This window comes from Diorhabda sublineata, chromosome 2 (genome assembly GCF_026230105.1).
Source record: "Diorhabda sublineata isolate icDioSubl1.1 chromosome 2, icDioSubl1.1, whole genome shotgun sequence".
Classification (NCBI taxonomy): Eukaryota; Metazoa; Arthropoda; class Insecta; order Coleoptera; family Chrysomelidae; genus Diorhabda; species Diorhabda sublineata.
The window spans coordinates 39,279,838-39,303,268 of record NC_079475.1 but is presented as its reverse complement, the minus strand read 5'-3'; the positions used below and the strand labels follow the sequence as shown (position 1 = coordinate 39,303,268).

Here is a 23,431-nt window from a genome sequence, read left to right as displayed (position 1 = left end):
ACTTTTGTTGGTGGCGGCCATGATGCGACGCATAATTTCAAGCGATGTGCAATATTCATCTATACAATATTTGAACCTTGCAAGAAATTGCATGCAATCATAATAAAATCATACAAAAATTCATTTAATTTGCAATGGAACACCCTGTATATTATTGGATATTTAAGATCTAAGGGCAACCTATCCTCTACCTCTATCCTCTACCAACCTTGAATGTTTTCCAGTTACTAAGCTAGTTTACTTATGAATTAACTACAATGCACTTTGTAGTTAATCAACAACTACTATTATTTCAAATTGCTTAATTCTGAAACCTTCTTACATATTTTTTGTCTATGATTTTGCTTTGCTTCTTTTCAAACATAAGACGGTCCTGAAATTAAATATTATTTACTGCGAAGGAAAATGCCAACAAACAAAATTCCCTAGATATGCATAAATTCCCCATTGACAATCTATAGGAATACATTAAAAAAATAATTTAAATCGTTTGAATAACTGTATAAATGGCAGTTGAAATATTTGTCATTGAAATAGTGCAATTAAAAAAAAATTATGGACCTAGTAGTTTACAATTGTAATTGTATAATCAGATACCAAAATAATCTTGTAAAAGAGGTGATCGAGTTAGGTAAAACCAAATATTTCTTTTTTACAAAATGAATCCATATTATTGATCCATTATATATCAACTTCATGTAATCAAGAGAATAATGTGTTTAATAACAGTTATCATGAAGCTGAAATCTCTAAAATTAGTGAAATTTACTGATCTTTTCAAGCAATTTTTTATATATTATGTAACAATTTCTAAAGTAAATATTTTTATCAAAAGTGGTAGTTGATACTGCGATTTCAATGGTACAGTGTCATCTGTTGTAGAGTATCTCAAGTATTTACTAAAATTTTTAGTTTTCTGCAATTAATATAATGAAGATATATTTTTGTCTATATTTTTAATTTTAAATGCGTTGTAGGACCAAAATTTTTGTCACTATTTCAAATATTGTGATTAATATGAAAAAATTTGATGTAATTAATACAATTATCACCTAAAATCTGAACAAATTGATGACAGTTGTATTTTTGACATTGGTCACGTGCTAATTTTCGTCTGTCCTCAGAGTATTATACAGTATTATAAAAAGATAGAAAATTGTTAAAGCTTTCGATTGGTTCATATATGTATCAGTTATTCTAAATGACACATGAACTAACGAACGTTGGTGAATTTGTTTAACATCTGTCAACCGTCAAAATGCGATAAATGGAAATGTCTCGTTCACTAATTGTGTTAATTTCGCACATTTTCAACCCAAAAGTTATGGATTAGCTACTAAAATATGGTGAGATAATTACCACTAATGATAATTGAAACATTCGTTTTGATAACATTTATTCAATCTACGTTTTAACATTTTTTTCTGATGTAAGTATCTCTTTGAAGTTCATGTAACATAGAAATGTATATTTTAGGGTGCAAATATTTCCCAATTGGAACGAGATATTGGTTCAGAACAATTTCCTTGCAACGAGCACTACTTTGGTTTAGTTAATGTAAGTATAATAATTTAACTACAATTCATATTTACAAGATTATGTAGCAACTCATACGAAATTATTTTATGTAAAGAAATTAGATAAGAAACTGGTTAACTCTATTGAAACAGCATTACAAAACACTTTTTCATTCTAGTTTCTTCAAATATTATGAACAATGCTTGACAAACTTTTATAGTGGTTAGAAAAATATGTTTAATTATTGTCTGTATTAGGTCACTAAAAATTTGTTTGTTATTGATATAATTGTAAATTTCTATCATAATGTATTTGTTTTAGTTTGGGAATACATGTTACAGTAACTCAGTGCTTCAAGCTTTGTATTTTTGTAAACCATTTAGAGATAAAGTTTTAGAATATAAAGCAAAGAATAAAAGGACTAAAGAGACATTACTTACATGTCTCGCAGACCTTTTTCACAGTATAGCCACCCAGAAAAAAAAAGTAGGATCTATAGCACCAAAAAAATTTATAGCAAGGCTACGAAAAGAAAAAGGTTAGTATGTAAAATACTATAAACTAAGGTGAATTAGGATCAGTGATGGTCAATTAAGGAAATTAGTAGTTCAAAACATAATTTCAATTAGTTATAACTGTGTAATTATTGCATTAATTACCCACATAATTCCAATTAATGTAGGCTTAAAATGGATTCTATTCTGGGGAACTAAAAATTATCTTGTTTTGAGACCTGTTTTCTCAGAATCAATTTGACCAATTTCAATCAAATTTTCAATACCTATTTATTGTATTGTACTTACAAGTTATGGCAGACAGTTTTTCTCTATGTCATTATCTTTTCATTGTAGAGCATGTAAAACTTTTTCAGAAATTTTGCATTTTCAACTATATTGTTTCAAACTAATTGAAATTTTTCAAAACAGTCAGCCTTATATGATTTATAATAATTACTTATTTGAGTACTTAGAAATAACGAGATTTTTAAAGAAGAAAAAATACATAAAATTCACTTTTTTCAATTTATTATTATATTTGTAAATAACAAAAATTAGAGATTAAAGAAAAATGCATGTGAGATTTCTCAACAGGCCGGATTAAGTAAGCAAAAGGGCTAGAGCATCCCTATTCTAAGCTTTGAAAATATGCAAAAAATCGATTTTTTCAAATTTCTAGACCAGAATACCTCCTTAAGTATTGTTTAAAATAAGAATTTAGCAATCCCATATGCACAATTTGTTCACATGCATTTGAAATGGTAAAACTTTATATTTAAATTGTAAGTACTTAAATTTTATATTAAGAGATCAAACTTGGTGAGAACTTTTTTTTCTCTATGTATTCAAGTGCTGCTGAATAAAAAAATATCATTTTGAACATAGCATCAAATTTTAATAATATAAATTGAAAAAAAAAACTAAATAAATCATGGTTTTTTAATTTTTATATAAAAATAATTGATTTTTAATTTTTTCGGAAAAAACACAATTTGTCCAACCCTGGTTATACCAGTGAATTCTGGACGGAAAACCAATGAACAAAATTTGATTTTTTGTAAAAATTTCACTCAAATATCTTCTTAAACATTTTTGTAAGACAATAAACTTTGATTCAATAAAAAACTACAAAATCACAGTTTTCCCATAACTAAACTGAATTATTCTAAAACATATTAGTCCCAGAAAAGAATAACTCTTTGATAAAATTTAGAAATCTCAATACACCATTTTTCAAATGATTTAATTATTAGCTACTTTCCATTTACATCAAAACTCACAATTCAATGCATGTTCCTTTTCAGTCTCACAAGTGAGACCTAACTGAGTTTGTAACAGCAATCTGCACAAGTGTGCTTTAGTAACTCAGATTGAAAGTGAGATTGAGGACATTACGTTGTCAGATCTTGTCATCAAATGTCGTCAATGATAATGGTGAATTTTATGTGGTTATTGAGAATATTAACTCACATTATGAGTTCCTTTTATTTACTGAACAGTGACGTCATTATCTGAGTATAAGATGATACATAACTCATTTGAATTTAATGTAAATGGAAAGCAGTTATTATTTCTCTAAATATTTCAACTATTTTTAAGCAGTAAAACATAAAATAATCAAGTACTAGGATGGTTTTAACAAGATAATTCGGTTTTTTTTGTAGAGGAATTTGATAACTATATGCAGCAGGATGCACATGAATTTTTAAATTTTCTCATCAACCACATTAGTGAAATTATACTAGGTAAGTCATAGTTAATTACCGCTTTATTATGCTTGTACGAATTTAAACTATTTTGTAATTATTATGTAACGTTTTATTAGGGATATTTTTTCAAGGTGAAATATACAATAAATAAAAAAAAACACTTGATATAGCTGGCAAAACATGTGATATCAAAAAGTATTGATAAGAAAATGTAAACTTGTATCTCGTTTCCTATGTTTCCTATTATTCATCTGACTGGTTCTTTTTAGTTTCATTTAAATTTATTTCACACTTTTTTGAACATTTTCTTAATCAATTATATTTATTTTCAATTGACTTGTATCCTATTATACTGAATAAGAAAATATGAATGACTGAGTCCTAAAGCCAGCTGCGGTCTCAGCTACTCAGATTGGGGGTTACGAATTAATAAAAAAAGTAAAACTACGATGGGAACTTTCTTTTATTTAATATGAAATTATTTATTATCTTCTGTTTTAAAATATACATTTTGCCCTTTTTATAATAAGAATCGTTGAGCTCTTTAAAATAGCCATTAATTGATGCATCACCTCTTCATTGCTGGAAAATCGATGATCACTGAGCCATTTTTTCAAGTCTTGGAACGGAAAATAATCAGAGGGGGCTAAATCTCGCGAATAGGGTGCATGAGGTAGTAATTCAACCTTTAATTCATTGATTTCGGCTATTGCAATAATGGATGTGTGAGCTGATGCATTGTCTTGATGAAACAACACTTTCTTCTTAGCCAAATGCGGCTGTTTTGCTTGATTTCCTCTCTCAAACGTTGCAATAAGTTCGTATAACACTATAACATTAATAGTTTTTCCTTTTTCAAGATGGTAAACTTTGTCTGAAGATGGAACGGTCTTTGCCTTTTTTTGGAACCGATTCCAGCCCATTGTTTTGATTGTTCTTTTGGTTTGGGTATGAAGTGATGGCTCCTCGGCTGTGAAACATTGACAAACACTCGATGGAAACATCTTCACGATGTTGTGTTTGTTAAATTATGAGCAAACAAAAATGTGGACTTCTTATTCTTTCTTAGTATGGATGTGAACACATCGACAGAGTAGCGTGCAAATTACTTGAATGTTTGTGAATGAATCCGCGATTTCGTGACACATTTAGAAGCAGCTGATGGAATCTTCCGGCGCAAAAAGTCGGCAAAACGTTCGCTATTGATGGCTGCCAATCAGCGTGGCGTCTTAAAACTCGAAACTTTCTAATACAGTGTTATTTTTCGAGTAACTACCTCCATCTCTATGTCAGGCCAGGTACTTCCAGAACCATCCTCGTATATGTTGTTCGTCTTGATTTTAGGTCTCTTTTGATTGCAAATCGGTCTGAAATATTTCACTTGTTATTTTAAACTGTTTTTGTATCAAAAGATACCTAAAATCGCGACAATTTATCACGAGAAAAATGATAATTCCTAAAAAAAATCAAATCAACTGGTAGTTCTTTATTAATTACTCTATATCTGAGCATTAAAAATCAATCTGTTGAATAACAAATTAAGTCTGATTATAATTTTTTGACATAATTTCCCATAATCATATGCGTTGAAATTCGATAAACATATAAATTATTGTTGTTTATCGGACATATGTTATTGTTTTTTTTTTCTTAACAAACAGTAAAATTTTATAATGTCTAATAACGGATTAATAATATAGGTTACCGAACTAAAAACAGCGATAAGTTTTATTTAATATAATGGAAAATGTTTTCTTATCTATTTAATCATCTTTTAAAATATATTTTTGATTACCTACTTATTAATTTATGTCATTTGATAGATTGCCCGGGTACATAATGTATTTAATGATTAGAATCTTGAAAATTTAGATAAAAAATCCCGAAATTATAAACCTGCTTATTTATATTCTGATAAAATTACGTTGCATTTCATTAAATTTTCTTAAAATAACTTTTTGGAGTAGATTTAAAATATTCAGATGAAAGCTAAACTGGCGCTGTTGAATTTTCTTTTCTTTCCAAGTTAATTATCTTATAAAAGTACTTCAAGCACTTGTTTCGATGAAAATCCAGTAACGTAGAAGTAGTCTATTTCGAAACATAACCTCTAAAAGACTTTGCAGTATAAACAAATATTAATGCCCATTTATAAAGGCCGATTCATAAACTTGACTTTCCGTTTGCCGTTGATGTTTGCTTTTACGAAATTAAAAATATTGAAATGCATATGAACATTCATAGTTGCCGTTTGACGTCGCCGTCTGCCGTTGGTGACTTTCAACATAAACGAATTTTATCTTTTCCCGTCGGCGGTTCGTAGCAATATATAAAGAGCCAATCACGTCCGTTTGAATTTGTCACGTGATTTTGCCTAATGCTCCCAAGAATTCCAAAATTGGTATTTCATTTGCGTGAATTCTAAATTTCTATTTTTCACTTTTCTGGATTATCAAATTTTCATTTCTGTGAAGATTGGTAGATAGAAGCGAAAAATTCTCAGTGTTTTTTTGTTTATAATTTTCATTTTTCACTATTCTGGATTACAAAATTTCCATTTCTGTCCAAAAATGGTAGATTTTAATGAAAAGTTTTCATTTGCGTGAATTTTAAATTTACATTTTTCATTATTCTGGATTATCAAATTTTCATTTCTGTGAAGATGGTAGATAGAAGCGAAAAATTTTCAGTTTTCTTTTGTTTGTGTTTCTAGTTTTCATTTTTCACTATCTGTAGTACCAAATTTCCATTTCTGTCCAAAACAGGTGGATTTTAGTGAAAAATTCTATTTTTTATTTGCGTGAATTCTAAATTTTCATTTTTCACGATTCTGAATTACCAAACTTTCATCTTCTACTATTCTGGATCATCAAATTTCAATTTTTGTCCAAAACTGGTATATTTTAGTGAAAAATGTTCATTTTTCAATTGCGTGAATTCTCAATTTTCTTTTTCACTATTCTGGACGACCAAATTTCAATCCAAAACTGGTAGATTTTAGTGAAAAGTTTTCGTTTGCGTAAATTCTTAATTTTCATTTTTTACGATTCTGGATTACCAAACTTTCATTTATGTTGTAAACTGGTGGAAATTAGCTAAAAAGTCCCAGTTTTCATTTGTTTGTGTTCTGAATTTTCATCTTCTACTATTCTGGATCATCAAATTTCAATTTTTGTCCAAAACTGGTAGATTTTAGTGAAAAATTCCCATTTTTCATTTGTTTCTTTTCTTGGTTTCCATTTTCCACTATTCTGGATGACCAAATTTCAATCCAAAACTGGTATATTTTAACGAAAAATTCCCATTTTTCATTTATTTTCTTAACAAACCCAACTTCAGTTGCTATTCATTGATTATTACATTTATTAAAACTTTGGGTCTCAGTAAACTTTACGTTTCTATCTTTCAAAGTTGGTACCATAAACGTTGTAAACACCCATTGACTTATGTTGCACGAGCGTCAATATTATGGCCAAAATAATTCAGAATATCGTGGTGTCAACTCGTGATTATTAGTGGCCAGGGTACAGATTCCATAATTTTTTATAGGTTATGAAAACTAAATGTCTATTTTCCATTCTCACTTTGTAAATTTGAAAATATATCCAAAAATTTTATTTTCAGCTGAAAGGCAGCAAAACTCAACTACAAATAATGTCAAATCAAAAGCTTCGGGCGAAAATGGTACTACCCATAGTCCGCCCGAGCCAACGTGGGTTCATGAAATTTTTCAGGTAGGAATTGCAGTTATTTTTTGTGATAAACCTAGCGACACTGATTCTAACTAAACTTGTAGGGTATTTTGACCAGTGAGACGAGATGTTTGAATTGCGAGAACGTCAGTAGCAAAGACGAAGACTTTTTCGATTTGCAAGTAGACATCGAACAGAATACTAGCATAACACATTGCCTGCGGTGTTTCAGTAATACCGAAACGTTATGTAGCGATAACAAGTTCAAATGTGATAACTGCAGCAGTTACCAAGAGGCGCAGAAATGTATGCGCGTTAAAAAATTACCTATGATACTAGCATTACACCTCAAAAGGTTCAAATATGTCGAACAGTACAATAGACATATTAAAGTTTCTCACAGAGTGGTCTTTCCTTTAGAACTTAGGTTATTTAATACGGTGAGTATTACAAAAAAAAATTATATCTCTATATATCCACATTTCTATATAATTTTTGATGTAGTGCAGCCCCAACAGTAACAGGAATGGTCTTAGGGCAATGAATAGATTGGGATGTAAATCACTTCGGTGCTCTAAGTATTCCGCTTTTATTCAGTTGGTCTTTTGTCTGTTTCCTCCACAACATTTGGAAATATTTTTAGCTTCTTAAACAATTCCAATCCTTCAATGTCGCGTTGGTTCCAATCGGTAAAAGCAGTTCCTAAGTCTTTGCAATGACACGAAAGTTCTTTGTAAGGCATTGACGACACATTCAATACGTTGTCCAAATACTCAAAAATGATTTCATGCTGCTTCAGGGTTTCAAATGGTAGCTGACACGACTACATTGAAGTATCTTACTTTGGATGCTTTTTTCGGAGCCTCGTCACTTGCTTTATGGTCTAAACATTTTCTTCTTTCGTTTAAGTCTTTGAGAGTCGAAAGTCATTTCAGTAAGTCTTCTTACTGAACATACTGTTTATACAACAACTAAACTAAAATTTAAGTATGAATGTAACCAATGGTTCCAAAAATTCCAACTTACCAATATCTTCTGCCACTTCTCTAGCTGTTATCAACGCAGAGTCAAAACCATTTTTTCTTTGTATCGATCCAACCAGTTTAAAAATACCCTTAAATGGTGGATTGTTGCCTCTAAATTCATATTTGGACTTTACCTCGTTTTACTGATGAAATAAATTTGGATTGGAATGTCATACCAATGAATTCAAAAGTCGATATTTGATTTTTCACAGATTCAACCCTTTGTTCTTTTTGAATGGACAATATCTGATTTGAACTAGAAAAAATCGTGTGTGATCGCTGCAAGCTCCTACTGTGGTTTCTACATGGTTGAGGTTCAAAATCATTTGTTGAGCCTCTTGGTTATTTGAACCATTATAGTAACCGTGGGACCCTGTGAACTATATTTTTTATTTTAATTATCAAATTCAATCTAAATGATTCACACAGTTTCTTTTGAATGTGGTTTTTGAAAATATGTTTTTCTAAATTTTTGTTACATTAGAGAATCAATATTCATTGGACTTGTACATTTTTGTTGTAGTCTGATGATGCACTGAATCCAGATAGACTTTATGATCTTGTAGCTGTTGTGATACATTGTGGTAGCGGACCTAATAGAGGACATTATATAAGCATCGTTAAAAGCCACGGGTTTTGGCTACTTTTTGACGATGATCAAGTCGATGTAAGTCATTTATTTATGTCAATGAATATTTATAACATCAAATCATTTATTTTCTATAGATTGGTATTAAAATTGTGTCTGTATGGTGTCAACTATATGCAGTGGAGCATTTTTAATATTAACTTCAAAATTAATTACTATCGAAGTGGTACTTGAATTGAATGGGGTTTCTTTGTCCGATATAGATTGAACAATGTTTTAATACTAACACTACTTTTTTTTTAGAAAATTGACGCTTCTACGATAGAAGACTTCTACGGCCTCACAGCAGACACCCAAAAATCATCCGAAACTGGTTACATTCTGTTCTACCAAAGCCGAGAAAGCTTATGAACTCTAAGAGTGCATCTCGCCTTATCGGAAAGGGAGGGCGTTTCCTCTCTCTCTAGAAGTACAAATAACCCCCTCCCTATCTCAATATCTCTGATAATTCCAGTTCAGGCCAGTTCCCGGAGTATATTTTTATCACTTTGAAATGCAACGCTGTTTTCGCCAGTTGTATAAATGGTAATTGGGTGAAAAAAAATGACCTTGTGTTTCTTTTTATATGTTATACATATATTAATATATAAATGACATTATCTAATGTCCTGAAGACAAGTGTTTCTCGGATTTGTCCGAGAAGCACCTCAAATAAATTATGTATTATAGATAGTAGATGTTACTTAAATTGTGCCCTGGGCTTTTTTTCTTGTTTGCTCTCTTCGTTTATACAATTGCGCGATTAAATAATGTCGCATTACTTGAAATTCTCTAGGAAATGGTCCTAGCGAAGATAAAAGAATTTTTAGAATATCGAAACTTCGAAATGACAACTTTGACACTTTCTAGTCATTATTTATTACGTTCAATTCAAACTGCGATGCAAAAAAATGAATCGATGAATTTTCAATGCTCAGAATTTTTGATTGATGATGTTTCGATATTGTACGAATTATACCCAAATAAGTGGTAAAAAAAGTTGTAAAAAGATCCCTAAGTTATTTATTATGTTTTTATTATATTTATTTTTTTTAAAAAAAGCAAACTTTTTAGTTGTTATTTAGAACTGTACTGTGAAAGTTGCACTTGTATATTTTTTTATATTGTTTTTGTAATTATTTTTTAAGGGAGTCTCGGGATGTTTTAACATATTTATTTCGAGTTTTTTGTACTACAGTCAACTCTAGATTATCCGCGAAATTATAAAAAAAACAAATTTACACAAATAAGCATTTGATGAGGTATACAAATTTAATTATTTAGAAATTAGGTCAAAATTTTCTTTATTTAGTATTGGATTTTTCATCACAAAGTGTTGTGCTATCCTGTAAATACTGAATAAGACATGAACTAAAGTTGCGTCGTGGCTCACTTTCTTTTATACCTTATCTTATCTTCATTGCTCTTTTCCAAATTCATTCCTAACTCTTCTTTTACAATTTGTTTTCAGGTGTTTGAAGTCTGGATGATTAGTTTCATAATCATTCATTTTATCTTCATCAAAATTTTCTCTCCCATCTCTCCCAGTTTTCCATGAAATGGAAACTTTTTTTTTCTTTTCAGATTCTACCAAAGATTTTATAAGAAAGCTGATTTTTGAACTGACTTCTAGGTATTGTTTACGTCGTGAATGTCATCCACATTATTTAAAAAACATAATCTTCCTTTTTAATCCTTTTTGTCAGTAATTTCGTTCTGTATTTCTTTCTTAATTGAAGCAAATTGGGGGGTAAAAATTGTTCCATCTTCCCAAACAGCTTTCTGTGGTAAACTTTGAGATTCTATTAAATGCTCTCTAACTTTAGGATTGAATTTCCAACCATTTCTTAAATAAATAAATTTGGTTCGTCCATCTTTCAATTTACATAATGTACTGGTAGGTTGTCAGCTCATGTCACCTCGAATGATATCGTTTATGAGTTAGTCATCATTGTTAGACTTATACCCCGGAGTTTGATTTTCTCTTTGAAAGTTGCAAACATTTCCAGAACAATTATGTTTTTATCAACTTATTTGTAAGAAATTCAATCTGATTGAAGAAATTGTTTAAAATAACCTTTTAAACAAAGAAGGATAAAGAAGGGGAAGGGGTTGAGATTAATAATTAAAATTTTATGAAATTCATTCATTGAATTGAGAATTAGAGTAAGAAGAATTTAAAATCGCAGTTAATCGAGAGTTTAATATAAATGAATTGATGTGAACTTAATTATTAGATCAGGGTAGAAACTTTCAAAATGATAAAAAGTAAAGAAAATAATAGTAGGATGAAAACTATCGGAAAAGAAGTAGAATATAATAAAAAAGAGGGACAAAATTATTTGGGTAATAATAAAATATGAGAATAAAAACTGAAAACTTTGTTATTTCAATTTTTCACATCAATTTTGAGGTTATGTGAATAAAGTGTAGATTTTTTTTATTATCTACAACATTGTCATAAACCTTTTCTTGGCCTTAAAAGTCACTCTTTTTTCCGTACCGACCTCAGTTCGCCCGTAAATTATTTTTCCTTTCGTTTTTATTACATTCTCCTCTTTTTCCAATGCGTTTCATACTATTATTATTTTTTTTTGGTTTCAAAAATTATCGACCCTGGTCTATGTATCAAATTTGATAACAATAAACACGTTAATGATCAATATAAACTCTTCGGGCTTTAGATATCAAATTTTTACAAATGTCATTTCTTAATTCCAATACTATTTAATATTTAAACTGATCCAAACACAAAATTAGTTTTATTTTTGGGTAATTTTCATCAACTACTGCTTAAAATTAATTGACATTAACTGTTACAATCTCTTCTTTCCATGGGTGTACTCTACGGATATAAATCTTCTTCCGGGTAGTTTCTGGTGTGTTCTTCAAGCCCAAATGTAGTTGATTGAAAATGACTGTAATTAGAATAATATCCTCTCCTCTCCTTGGAAGGATCTTTCTCCTAAAGTAGTAAGATTTTGATGAGATCTTCTAAAGGAGTTCCATCTGTATAAAGAAGGATGAGAGGTTTCAAAAAGTAGTTTCATCGATACATTTGACAAAACGAATGGTGAAAATTTGTACTCGAAGCCATTACCGTGTTTTATGTTATCAAAAAATTCAATTATATTGTGCCATATAAGATTATCGTGAGAAATTAAACTGGCATATTGTTTTTAGTATCATGTCTAACAATTATCCAGTCTTTAAATACTGAAACAAGATTCTATTTATCCAAAATTGGAGTGTTAGGGAAAATAAAACTGATGGTAATAGTACAGAAAAATAAGAAAGGAACTAAAATTTTGAGGAGATTATCAAATTAAATCATACAACTTTTTCAAAGGATTAAGAGAATCCTTCACGTCAATTATTCTGCGCCCAATATTAAATTATAGTAGAGAATAGTAGACTAACTATTCAAATTATAGGAAAATCAACAGTAAATGACTTTTTTTGATCCATTATATGCTGCATTTTCTCGGCTTTTCAATATTTTTTTACTGATAAATCATTGAAATAGTCAATCTCATTGTTTTTGTATAATCTTTATTAACGTTTTAATAAGTTTTACAAATGAGGTGAGGTGAGTTTTGAGGTGAAAAAAAGTTATAGTGGCCGACAGGAAGACATCAAGATCTTGAGGTGCTTGACGGTGACCAAGTGTTCTGCTTATCCGAAATCAAAAAACCAAATGGCATTTTAATTTTAATATTTAAGACTGAGGATTGAAATAGAATGAATTCTAAATTACAAAAATTGACTTTTTGAAAATTAGATTCTATTTTTTACTCATTTTTTCGCTCGTAGAATATAAAAAACTATCGAAGCAATCATGATAATCCTAGTTCAATCGCTGTCTTATGACATATTAAAGATGCCGTATAAATTTTAATAAGATCGGTCTAATAGTTTTTGAAATATCGTGCTCACCGTTTCGAGAAAACGAGTTTGAAAGTTCTGCCACAGCCACAGCCACAGCAAAACTGGCGTCTTAGTCAATATTCGAAAGTGTCTTTCAACGGTCACGGCCTTTCTTTACTTGGACCTAATTCACAAAAGATTCAGGTTTAGGAATATAGGAGATTCGGAGTAGCCCAGCGCGTGCCCATTTCAGGGCTGTAACTTATGAACCACTTCAAATATGGAAACTACTTTAGACGGATATCTGCCAATAATGTTCATTCTCTCGACTATTCCATTCGATTGTAAGTGTTATACGGTCGCCTTGGTCTTCTCCATTCCCAGCTGGTCACAGATTTCCTGGAACAAATGACTAGAAGTTTCTTTTTCGACCGTTGTGGATTTCCATTCATTTAAACAGAAGCGTTAATGAATTCGATTAATATTGAATAGAAAGAACGCTTGATTGTTTGCGAGGATCCTTATAATATATAATATAACCAAAGTTACAATTTTTTTTTTTTCGATTAAAAAAACTTAAAAATTATAAAAGATCTGATAAAAATATGAATTCAACTGTCTTGATAGATCAAATATTACTAATATGTGGATAAATAGATTGTTTCAAACAAATCGAATAACATTCCATATTTCTAATTCATTTTTAGAATGATCACTACAAAAAAAATTCCTTCCCTATTAATTGGTTTTCTTCACACGCGTCAAGAAAGATTTTTGTTTCACCACGTATTTAAATAAACAAATATAATAAAGACATGATGTGACATTTGTAAACTAACCTCACGGTACCAAAACCGGTTATTTTTGAGTTAACCCTCGTAATAATATTTGTTTATTTATTGGATATTACAAAATTTTTATAGAAAATTATGGGCTACATTTTGTATTTTAAATGGTTACTTTATTTATTTCTAATCTGCTTCAGACGTTCAATAAAAATTAAATATTTGATTTTTTTGTAGTGGTATCTATCCAAATTATATTTTTTTACTTAGTAATTTAAATGTGCGACTTTTACACAACATTCTGTAACGTGATGTTCTTTAGATATTAACACAGGTATCCTTAAGATTATTTAAAGAAAATAATTAAATGGAAGATATAGAGCACGTGGTAATCCCTAATATTAAATATACCTCAGTCAAATTGGGTTTTTAACAAAAAAGTTTTGATTTCTTTGATATTCATATATATATTATATATATATATATATATATATATATATATATATATATATATATATATATATATATATTGAAATTTCAAACCCCTGTCTAATTGTCAATTATTGGAAACCTGTGCAAATATATTTAGAAACCGACTTTAATATAGCCTCAAAAAGGTAACAGTAAGAATTATGTGAAATAGAACAAGTTTTGGTGGAAAGTTTGTTTTTTGTCAAAAAAAAGTTATTTTGTTGCCCCTTTTTCAAATTTAGTTAGATCCGCAGTACCTTTTACCAGCTTATAAAATGTTCTGGACTGTTTCAAAGACCACTTTTTAACAATTTGTTGATAATGAAATTTATTAAACAGCTTACAGTCAGTAATTAAATAGAAATAACAAATCAACTATATTTGATTTGAAATTTTTCTCAAAAAAATTCCGAGTATTCAGCAACAAAATGAATTTACTATAATTTAATATAGTTATGTAATTAATGATTCCTCCAACGAAATTTTGTCTTCTTATTGTTAGCTTTTTAGAGTTTATAAACTGCTGTTGAACAAGTGAAAGTGTTCATTGGTAGTATGAATTTGTTTTCATTTCAACTTTCCAGTCATTTACCAACATTTCATGTATTTAGCAATAATTATTCCAAGATGCCTGTTTTCTAACATCAAAGGTTGTAAACCTTGATGAAGGAATGTCATTTCTATTAGTTTTTCTCTTCAATCAAATGTAGGTACCTATGTTGAAGAAAACAAATTTATTTTACCCTAAATTGTTTTCATAAATGATGTCAAAAATAACTAGTGCATTAATATCGAAATATACTGCTATGCAGATTTTATTTTTGTTCTGTAAATATTATCGTTAGTTATAATAAATTAATTAATTATTTGATGTTTTTTTTTAATCTAGACTATGTCATTATGTTTTAACAGATTTCTTACGAGTACAAAACTTACACAGTTTCTTGGAAGGACACTAAAGAATGCCACAGTACTTTAGAAATGACCTTACTGAAGTGAAAAGAAAGGGCAAATAGATATTTTTTGACCTAAGATGATTGAAATAATATATGGAATGCTATTATCTTTCAACTAAACTTCTCATTCACGATATGAACAGAAAGACAACTAAGTAGTGGAGAAAGGTTTTTTATCAGCTGTTGATAACAATTGCAGTACTCTTTGATTATATTTACCGACTGACAGGGAGAAAAGGAAGAATTTTTTTGGATTACTTTGTTCTTTGAATCCCTAATTAGCTATGGCCAGCCATCAAGATCTTATGAATATATACCCATGAAAGGACCTACAAGGTGTCATTGCTGTACTAGGAAAAAGCAAATAAAAAGAACTAAAACAATTTATGCAGCTTATAATGTACCACCATGAAAAAACTGTTTACTACTTATCACATTTAGTTTATAATAAGTAGACATATTCTACCAAAAAAAATCAGTTATTACAATAATAAGTACCAAAAGGATTTACATGTCCAATACCTAGACTTGGACAAATATGTCCCGTGATCCTAAAAGACCCATTTGAAAAAAATTCCAATACAAAAACTTCACTTACACCAAATAAACAAACTGGCACTGAAAGGGTTGAAGTCATTTTCTCTTAAATGATACTTATTAGAATTGGTTATAAAAAAAAAACAAAAACTTTAGCAAATTTGTTTTATTCAAAATTAACAAACCTAAGCAATAAATTCATATGGAATTGGAGCGAGCACTTGTGCTGGAACCTTTCCACTGACAATATGTGCAGGCCTAGGTTGGGCAGGTTGTCTCTTAAGTTCTACTTTGATGTTCTTTTCCTTTGCTTCTTTACGGAGTTTTTCATTGGATTTTACCCTTTGCAAGAAATCCTGGCGACATTTGGAGTGGTTTACATGTTCAATACGGATATTGATTCTTTTGGGGATGATTCTGCCGCGAACTCTTTTGTTTACAATTACACCGAGAGCATGTGCGGTTACGTTAAAAACACGACCAGTTTTACCATGATATACTTTATGAGGCATACCTTTCTGAACAGCACCATTGCCTTTGATATCTACGATATCCCCTACTTTGTAAACTTTCAAGTATGTAGAAAGTGGAATTACTCCATGTTCTTTGAATTTGCGGGCGAAGAGATCCCTAGTTCCTCTACGATAACCCTTTGAATTGGTCATTTTGAAACCTGAAATTTGAAATATTTATATGATTTTTAGGTTAGAAAACCACATGGTTATTGAAAAAATACATATAACTAATAGGATTCTACTGTTATTCATACATTATTGTTTAAAAAAAATGAGTACACTACTCAAATTTTTAATTATAAATTATCAATATATTAAAATAAATTGAATTAAGTATTACATTACCTTTTCAAGCGTCAAGAAACAAGGTAAAAGGAAATGGCGGAGGATAATGTGTCAACGTCAACAATGATAATGTTTGTTACGCCATCTTTTTATTAATATTAAATTCTTACTTCTACTACTCAAATCAAATTGAATTTTACTTCTATCGATTTAAATTTAGTAAAAATTCATTTATAGTTATCATTTTTACGTTGTTAATCTTGTTTTATTCATTGGGCTTTCTTCATTTAAAACAATTATAAATTTTATTCTTTTTAATCGGCGGTTTTGAATCAATAAACTCTTTCTATTTTCTTTAAAATATTTAAATATTTCAAAATTGATATCACATTAATCCAAAAAGTGCCTAAAAATAATTTTTATCTGCATAAAACAGTATATTCCTATCAGTTGGTAGTATAATATTGACATTTGACATAATAATGATGTGAATAGAAGACATCAAATTAACATTTAGTTGTGTATGTACTTTAATATTGGGAGACTGTATGACGTATTGAGAATTATTTTCTTGCTGTAAAGTTTTTGTTTTACTTCAAGATTGAATTTAGTCGAATTAATCAAGTAAAATGGATAAAAATAAATATAGAAACATGGAAGACGAAATGAGCAGGTATGTTGCATGAAACCTCTGGCAATTGTACTTAATGATATTTCTATACTTCTCTAGGAAAATGTTGTAAAATTCAAGAAAAAACAAACTTTATTAAAAATGAAATTGATGAAAATAATTTATCTTCGTAACATAAATAGATTTGTTATAAAATTCTTTTGAAATTATCGATTCTTGGTAAAATAGGGTATACCTCAAATTCAATCTGATAAAATTTCTTTAGAAGTAGATTTTTTGTGAAAATTAAAAGATTAGATATGTACTCCAAATTCTATTGTTAGATGTTTGTATATATTCTGCTGGAAATATGCACAAAAATTGATAATTGTGCATAACCATTACAAAATTTCAATATTTGATAGGTTTGAAGCGGAGATATCTGCAACACCAATGTTAAATTCATATGGACCAACATACATACCTGGATTTGGTGCAATACCACCACCAACAATTCTAATTCCCCAACAAGTATCTAAAGGACCAAAAAGGTATGATAGTGGATACTCAAGTCACATAAGTCAACCTGCTGTAGTATCTGCCAAACCTACTCTGTATGCTCCTCCTAAATTAGTAACCACTACTCAGTCACACCCCCAACCAGCACCTATGCAATCTGTTGATTTCATGGCATTACAAAACGAAGTTGAGAAAAAATTGAAGAAATTGAAAAATGAAAAAGTTAGTGCTGAATTGGCTATTTCCCAAGGTTAGTCAATTATTTTATCTACTTTGCCCACTCAAATTTTTTATTGTAATTAATTACTTATGCCAGAATATTTTGCTTGTGAATCTTGTTTATTATATTAAAAAAGAATTCCAAAGAGTAGCTTTAATTTTTAGGAAAAGCCAGTAGTGCTTTACAGTCTTTTGGTCCTGAAGAATATAAAAGAAAAAGTAGTAAAAATAGAAAACTTATGAGGACCGCCGGTGGTCAAACTTGGGAAGATCCTTCTTTATCCGATTGGTCAGAGGATGATTTTAGGTGAGTAAATTTTTTAATTATAATTTAGATGATCAACTATTATTAATATTTACAGTTATGCTAACACAGGACAATTTCAGGATATTTTGTGGAGATCTTGGTAATGACGTTACGGATGAATTGTTGACAAGAACATTTAATAAATATCCTTCTTTCCAAAAAGCAAAAGTAATTAGAGACAAGAGAACAAATAAAAGTAAAGGATATGGATTTGTTAGCTACAAAGATCCTGCAGATTTTACAAAAGCTATGAAAGAATTAAATGGTAAATATTGTTTTTAGTAAAATTATAATTTCCAATATTGAAAATAAAATATGTATTCTTGTGAAAATTATATTTTTTAGGCCGATATGTTGGTAGCAGACCGATAAAACTGAGGAAAAGCACCTGGAGAAATCGATGTATAGATGTCGTAAAGAAAAAAGAAAAAGAGAAAGCGGCATTATTGAATTTACTAACTTCCGGCACTGATAAATAAGATATGTAAATTATTTCTTTGTATATATAGTTTTATTGTATCTAAGTAAGATTAAATAAACCTTTTTTTCATTTGATATCCAACATTTTTGTTATAATTTCCCAGGCTTTTCCTTTTTTAATATTCAAACCTGTATAAGAATGGAAAAAATTGTATATTTTCATATATTCTGTTATATTCTACAAGTATAAAGGAATTGAATTCAAAGTCCCTTTTATCTATGTGTGCTTCAGCAGAGAATGTTCGTATTCTTATTTCAATTTGATTTCATTTAAATATTAATGAAAGATTTTTCTTAATTCATACAAAGTTTTTAACAAAAACTAACAAATTTCAATTATTAGTTTTCTTGAAATAATAGCTAAACTAAAAGAAACTAATTTGTCGGTTTCCCACTTCAATTCAAGTTTACTTAAGTAGCGAAATTTTCCTTTTAGAACAATTAAATTCAAATTGACCAATGTACTGGAAGAAAAGCCGAATTTACAAACTAGTGATTAATCTTTAGGAGAGCACATAAAGGAGGAAATAAATGACAATTATTCAATTTGCTTTATGATAGTTGATGAAAGAAAAAAAGAAAGGGTGCTTTATATCATATTGTTGAAGTTTTTTCATATTTAAAAAATATTAGTTTTGATTCGTGTAATGTAAGTTGCCGTATTTCAATTTGATCCTACAATGCTGGTTTTCTATATTCCACTTAGTCGTGTAGTGTTGGTTGCATATATTTCAATACATGTAGTAGCATGTAAATTAAGTTGCATATGTTCCAATATGTTTAATTTGACATCTGTAATATTTGTTGCCTACTAAAACTGAGTATTTTTGCAGTTTCTTTAATGATTGTGCAATTGAGTTTTCGAGCAATTTACAAAATTTAAGGCGCTTGTATTTATTTTGTGCTTAAATTACGGTAGTTTTTCAGACATCAATTTTCACTGTGGCGTTCAAGCTTATTAAACATGATTAAATTACAAAATGGTAATGATTTAAGAAAAATACCAAAAAAATCAGGTCTTGCTCATCCAACACTTAGGCGCTATTTTTTTAAGCAACAAAGACTAGAATATGCAGTTAAATTAACACCCAATTATGAAGTAAATAGAATTTTTATGCCCGAAGAAGAAACATCTTTAATTGATTACTTGGTTGGATGTTTGTACACGTTTTATGGTCTAACAAACATATAGCAGATAGATAGTCGACGAAATGGCCAAGAATAATAATATTAGAGTTGAATGGCTGATATCATTTCGTACTAGACATCCACAACTTTCACTGATGTCACCTAATCGTTGTATTTTAGCAAGAAAAACTTCATTTAATCGTGCTAATACGGAAGCATTTTTCGACAATTTGTGTAGAGTATTTCAGATGCATCCATTTTTTGCTGACGGGACACGCATATTCAATCTTGACGAAGCTTTCATGACAATGCTACAACGCCTTAAATTTTGTTACGTTATTTTATAAGTTATACTTTTTAAAAGTGGGTTTACTCTATCTGCTAACTGGTTCAGTGTTTCTACAGTGTAGTGCAAAGTTAACATTTTTTCAATTCCAATAAAGCAGAAGTTTGATATGAACATTTTACATTATAGTTGCTTTCCAATCTTCAGAATAAACGTTTTGTGTCAAATTTCACCTCAGTTAGAGGACATTAGGAGCACACCTAGACTTTTCAATAAATGGAATATTCAACTCTGCAAAAGCTCTTATAACTTCCTTTGTATAATGAGCAGGAATGTTTTCTCTTTAAAATCTGTATTAATCTAGATCAAACACACTCTTATTTATATATTTTGGCAGTTATAAAATTTCCAGAAGGTCAAATGTATGCTAAAAAACATATCCGCAAGCATACCAACAACTAAGGAGTTAAAATTATTGTGGTTTTCTAAGAAAATTTCTGATTTACTTCCACGCTTTTTCACCTAGTTAAAAGCAAAATATGATTCTTTGATTTCCAAATCTTTAGCGGGCGAAAATTCGTTGTCACTGATACTTAAACGTAAAGTTAGTTGCATACTTTTCAATGGAATATGTTTAAAATAAAAAAAATGTAAAATTGACACAATTTATTAACAAACTATTATTTTTAATAAAATGGCTGAGATTAATACTATAGCGTTTCATTTATAATAATTAGATACGAGGGTGAATCAAATATAAACAAGATTTATTTTTTAAAATATTTATTTTGATTTTAAACGCACAAACAATCATAGTTTATTTTTCTACATTATCTCCTGATTTAGAAACACATTTTTCCCAGCGTATAGGTAATTTTTTAATTCCTTCCAGGTAAAAAGAGTCAGGTCGTGTTTGTAGCCAATTGCGCACATATGCTTCAACCTCATTATCGCTGTGGAATTTTTGCCCTCCCAAAGCTTCCTTGAGAGGACCAAAGACATGGAAGTCGCAGGGAGACAGGTCTGGACTGTATGGAGGGTGTTCCAGTGTCTCCCAACCCAGTTGCTCCAATTTTTGTACTGTCAGGGCTGCCGTATGGGGGCGGGCATTGTCATGGATGAGAATCACTTTTCTCATTGGAAGGTGTCGTTTTTTGCGGCGATATGCAAGTCTGACCTCAGTCAAAATTTTGCAGTACTACGCCGCATTAATTGTTCTGCGCTCATGCAAAAAATCAAGGTGCAGCAGGCCACACTGGTCAAAAAAAAACGGTAGCCAAAACCTTGCCAGCCGATAATCGTGACTTGGCTTTCACTGGTCCGGTTTCTCCTTTCTTCCTCTACTCCATACTCGCTTGTTTCGACTCAGGGGTGTAGTGATGCACCCACGTTTCATCACAGGTGACAATGTGAGAAAGAAATGGGTCTCCTTCTTCCCGAAATCGAGCAAGAAGACGCTCACACACTTGAAAACGATTCAGTTTCTGGTCAACTGTCAGAAGACGAGGAACCCACCTGGCACACACTTTGCGATACCCTAGCTCCTCTGAGAGTATAGAGTAAGTGCTCCCATAACTTATTCCAACCTTAATTGCAATATCCGAAGTTGTTAGACGCCTATCACCTTCAACAAGTTGACGAACACTGTCGATGTTGCCCGCTGTAATGCTGGTGCGGGGTCTGCGGTCATGGCTCTCATTTTCAACACGTTCACGGCCCTCCACGAACTGTTTATGCCAAGCAAACACTCTAGCTCGCGACAGCGTCTTTTCCCCGAACTGTGCAGTCAATCTTCTCAAGATTTCGGCCGGTTTTACACCTTCTGCAGCTAAAAACTTTATAACAATACGTTGCGCAATAGAGGGAGGTACCTACTGCTCGGACATCGTAACGATGGACACTGAGCGAGTCTATGATGATGAGTCACGTGCTTCCCCCACTCCTGACAAACCAACCTAACAGCCAATAACAGCGGAACGTTCTTCCATCACTATTGCGCGCGCAGGTACAAAAGTCTCGTTTATATTTGATTCACCCTCGTATTTATTTTTGGTTTCTATATCGACATCAATACATATTATCTACTTAAAAATACTGTCTATTTTGGTAAAAGTTGTGTTTCCTCTCCACGTGGCTTGTTAAGTGAGACTTTCTTCTTCCGACATAGAAGCATTTATCACAGCTAAAAGTAGGAAGTTTCCCACATTCGTATTTCAGATGTCTCGTTCTTGAAGCGTAGTGTCTGTAAATTTTGTGACATTTCGGACATGGATAGAAGCCTAAAAATATTATATCGTTTTGTAAAGAACAAAAATCGATAAGATTCACCATGCTTTTCATTACAGATGAGCAGAATCAATCGACTAACTGTCAGAAAATAGTTTCAACATACCTGAAATTATTTTCATACTAATTTTCACTGAATTTTAGTATTGCTAGCAACGAAATCATATCGAATTTTTATTAGGAATGTAATTGAAACTACAGATGTGTTTTCACGTTTTTTTATATTTGGTTGGAACTATAACACCGTGTTTTATTTTCATGTGTTTCCTTAATAAATGTTCGTATGTCGATTTCCACTGACACTCATTGCATTGATATTTCCTTTTATTTCCACAAGCGAATTTTTTATGGTACCAAAGAGAAGAGTTGTGATTAAAAAACTTTTCGCATCGTTTACATTGATAATTTTTTCGTTGAACTAAAACAACAAATCAAATTGGCAAAAAATACTTTTGACGGAGAAATAAATATCTACTATAACCCCGAGCTATATTATCATACAAAATATTATGAGATGATACAAATTATCTTTTAATTCATTTCAAATAAATAACACATTATATTGCTTTTATTTTGGGGTGGACATATACCTTTTTTATTGCACGAAGTACCCTTGCAAATAAACGGTTTTCTTTCTTACTTTTTAAGAAATTATTGAATGAGGATGTCTGTTTATTTGGTCACCCTAATTCCCATCTATTTTAGATATTGTTTTTGATGTTAATTACAACAACAACTAACGAAATTAGAATAAGATCAAACAGAAATTGAGGCCGCTGCACAGTGGGCAAAAGCGCCAAAGAGCTGGCCAAAACTCTAAAAATGAAGGGTTAATTTTTGGACGTTTTTGTCCTGCGCTTTAGTGGGGTATCTCAGGCATAACAAAATCGAGATGTCTCCGGCCCCACAAAACGTTCTAACCGTGTCAGGTAGCGTTTTGGAGGTTATATTTGTCGAGCTACCTACGGTTTTAGAAAAGTCACTTTAAGAAGTGTACCTACAATTTGAAATGAGTGTTTTACTATGGATTCTCTCCCACAAGGTATATATTAATCGAAAATAATGAGAACTAGGTAATTATTAACCCGCAAAAAGTTATTGGTGGTTCTAT

The 23,431-nt window shown here is 30.5% G+C and overlaps 3 protein-coding genes across 3 annotated transcripts; 2 read left to right on the top strand and 1 right to left on the bottom strand.

Moving 5' to 3' along the window:
• The first annotated feature begins 1,215 nt into the window (after window positions 1-1,215).
• LOC130452905 (ubiquitin carboxyl-terminal hydrolase 46) lies at window positions 1,216-15,018 on the top strand. The gene is made up of 8 exons (XM_056792423.1): window positions 1,216-1,346; window positions 1,477-1,557; window positions 1,840-2,056; window positions 3,680-3,760; window positions 7,349-7,458; window positions 7,521-7,856; window positions 8,965-9,108; window positions 9,334-15,018. The coding sequence occupies exons 1-8, from the start codon at window positions 1,344-1,346 to the stop codon at window positions 9,439-9,441; spliced, it is 1,080 nt and encodes a 359-aa protein (XP_056648401.1). The 5' UTR covers window positions 1,216-1,343; the 3' UTR covers window positions 9,442-15,018.
• An 818-nt stretch (window positions 15,019-15,836) lies between these two features.
• Window positions 15,837-16,640, bottom strand: LOC130452904 (60S ribosomal protein L21). The gene is made up of 2 exons (XM_056792422.1): window positions 16,546-16,640; window positions 15,837-16,358 (listed from the first exon to the last, which is right to left on the bottom strand). The coding sequence occupies exon 2, from the start codon at window positions 16,348-16,350 to the stop codon at window positions 15,871-15,873; it is 480 nt and encodes a 159-aa protein (XP_056648400.1). The 5' UTR covers window positions 16,351-16,358; window positions 16,546-16,640; the 3' UTR covers window positions 15,837-15,870.
• A 311-nt stretch (window positions 16,641-16,951) lies between these two features.
• On the top strand, window positions 16,952-18,720 carry LOC130452903 (RNA-binding protein 42). The gene is made up of 5 exons (XM_056792421.1): window positions 16,952-17,158; window positions 17,521-17,864; window positions 17,999-18,140; window positions 18,221-18,405; window positions 18,486-18,720. Exons 1-5 carry the CDS (start codon window positions 17,115-17,117, stop codon window positions 18,617-18,619), a joined length of 849 nt encoding a protein of 282 aa, XP_056648399.1. The 5' UTR covers window positions 16,952-17,114; the 3' UTR covers window positions 18,620-18,720.
• The last annotated feature ends 4,711 nt before the right edge of the window (window positions 18,721-23,431 follow it).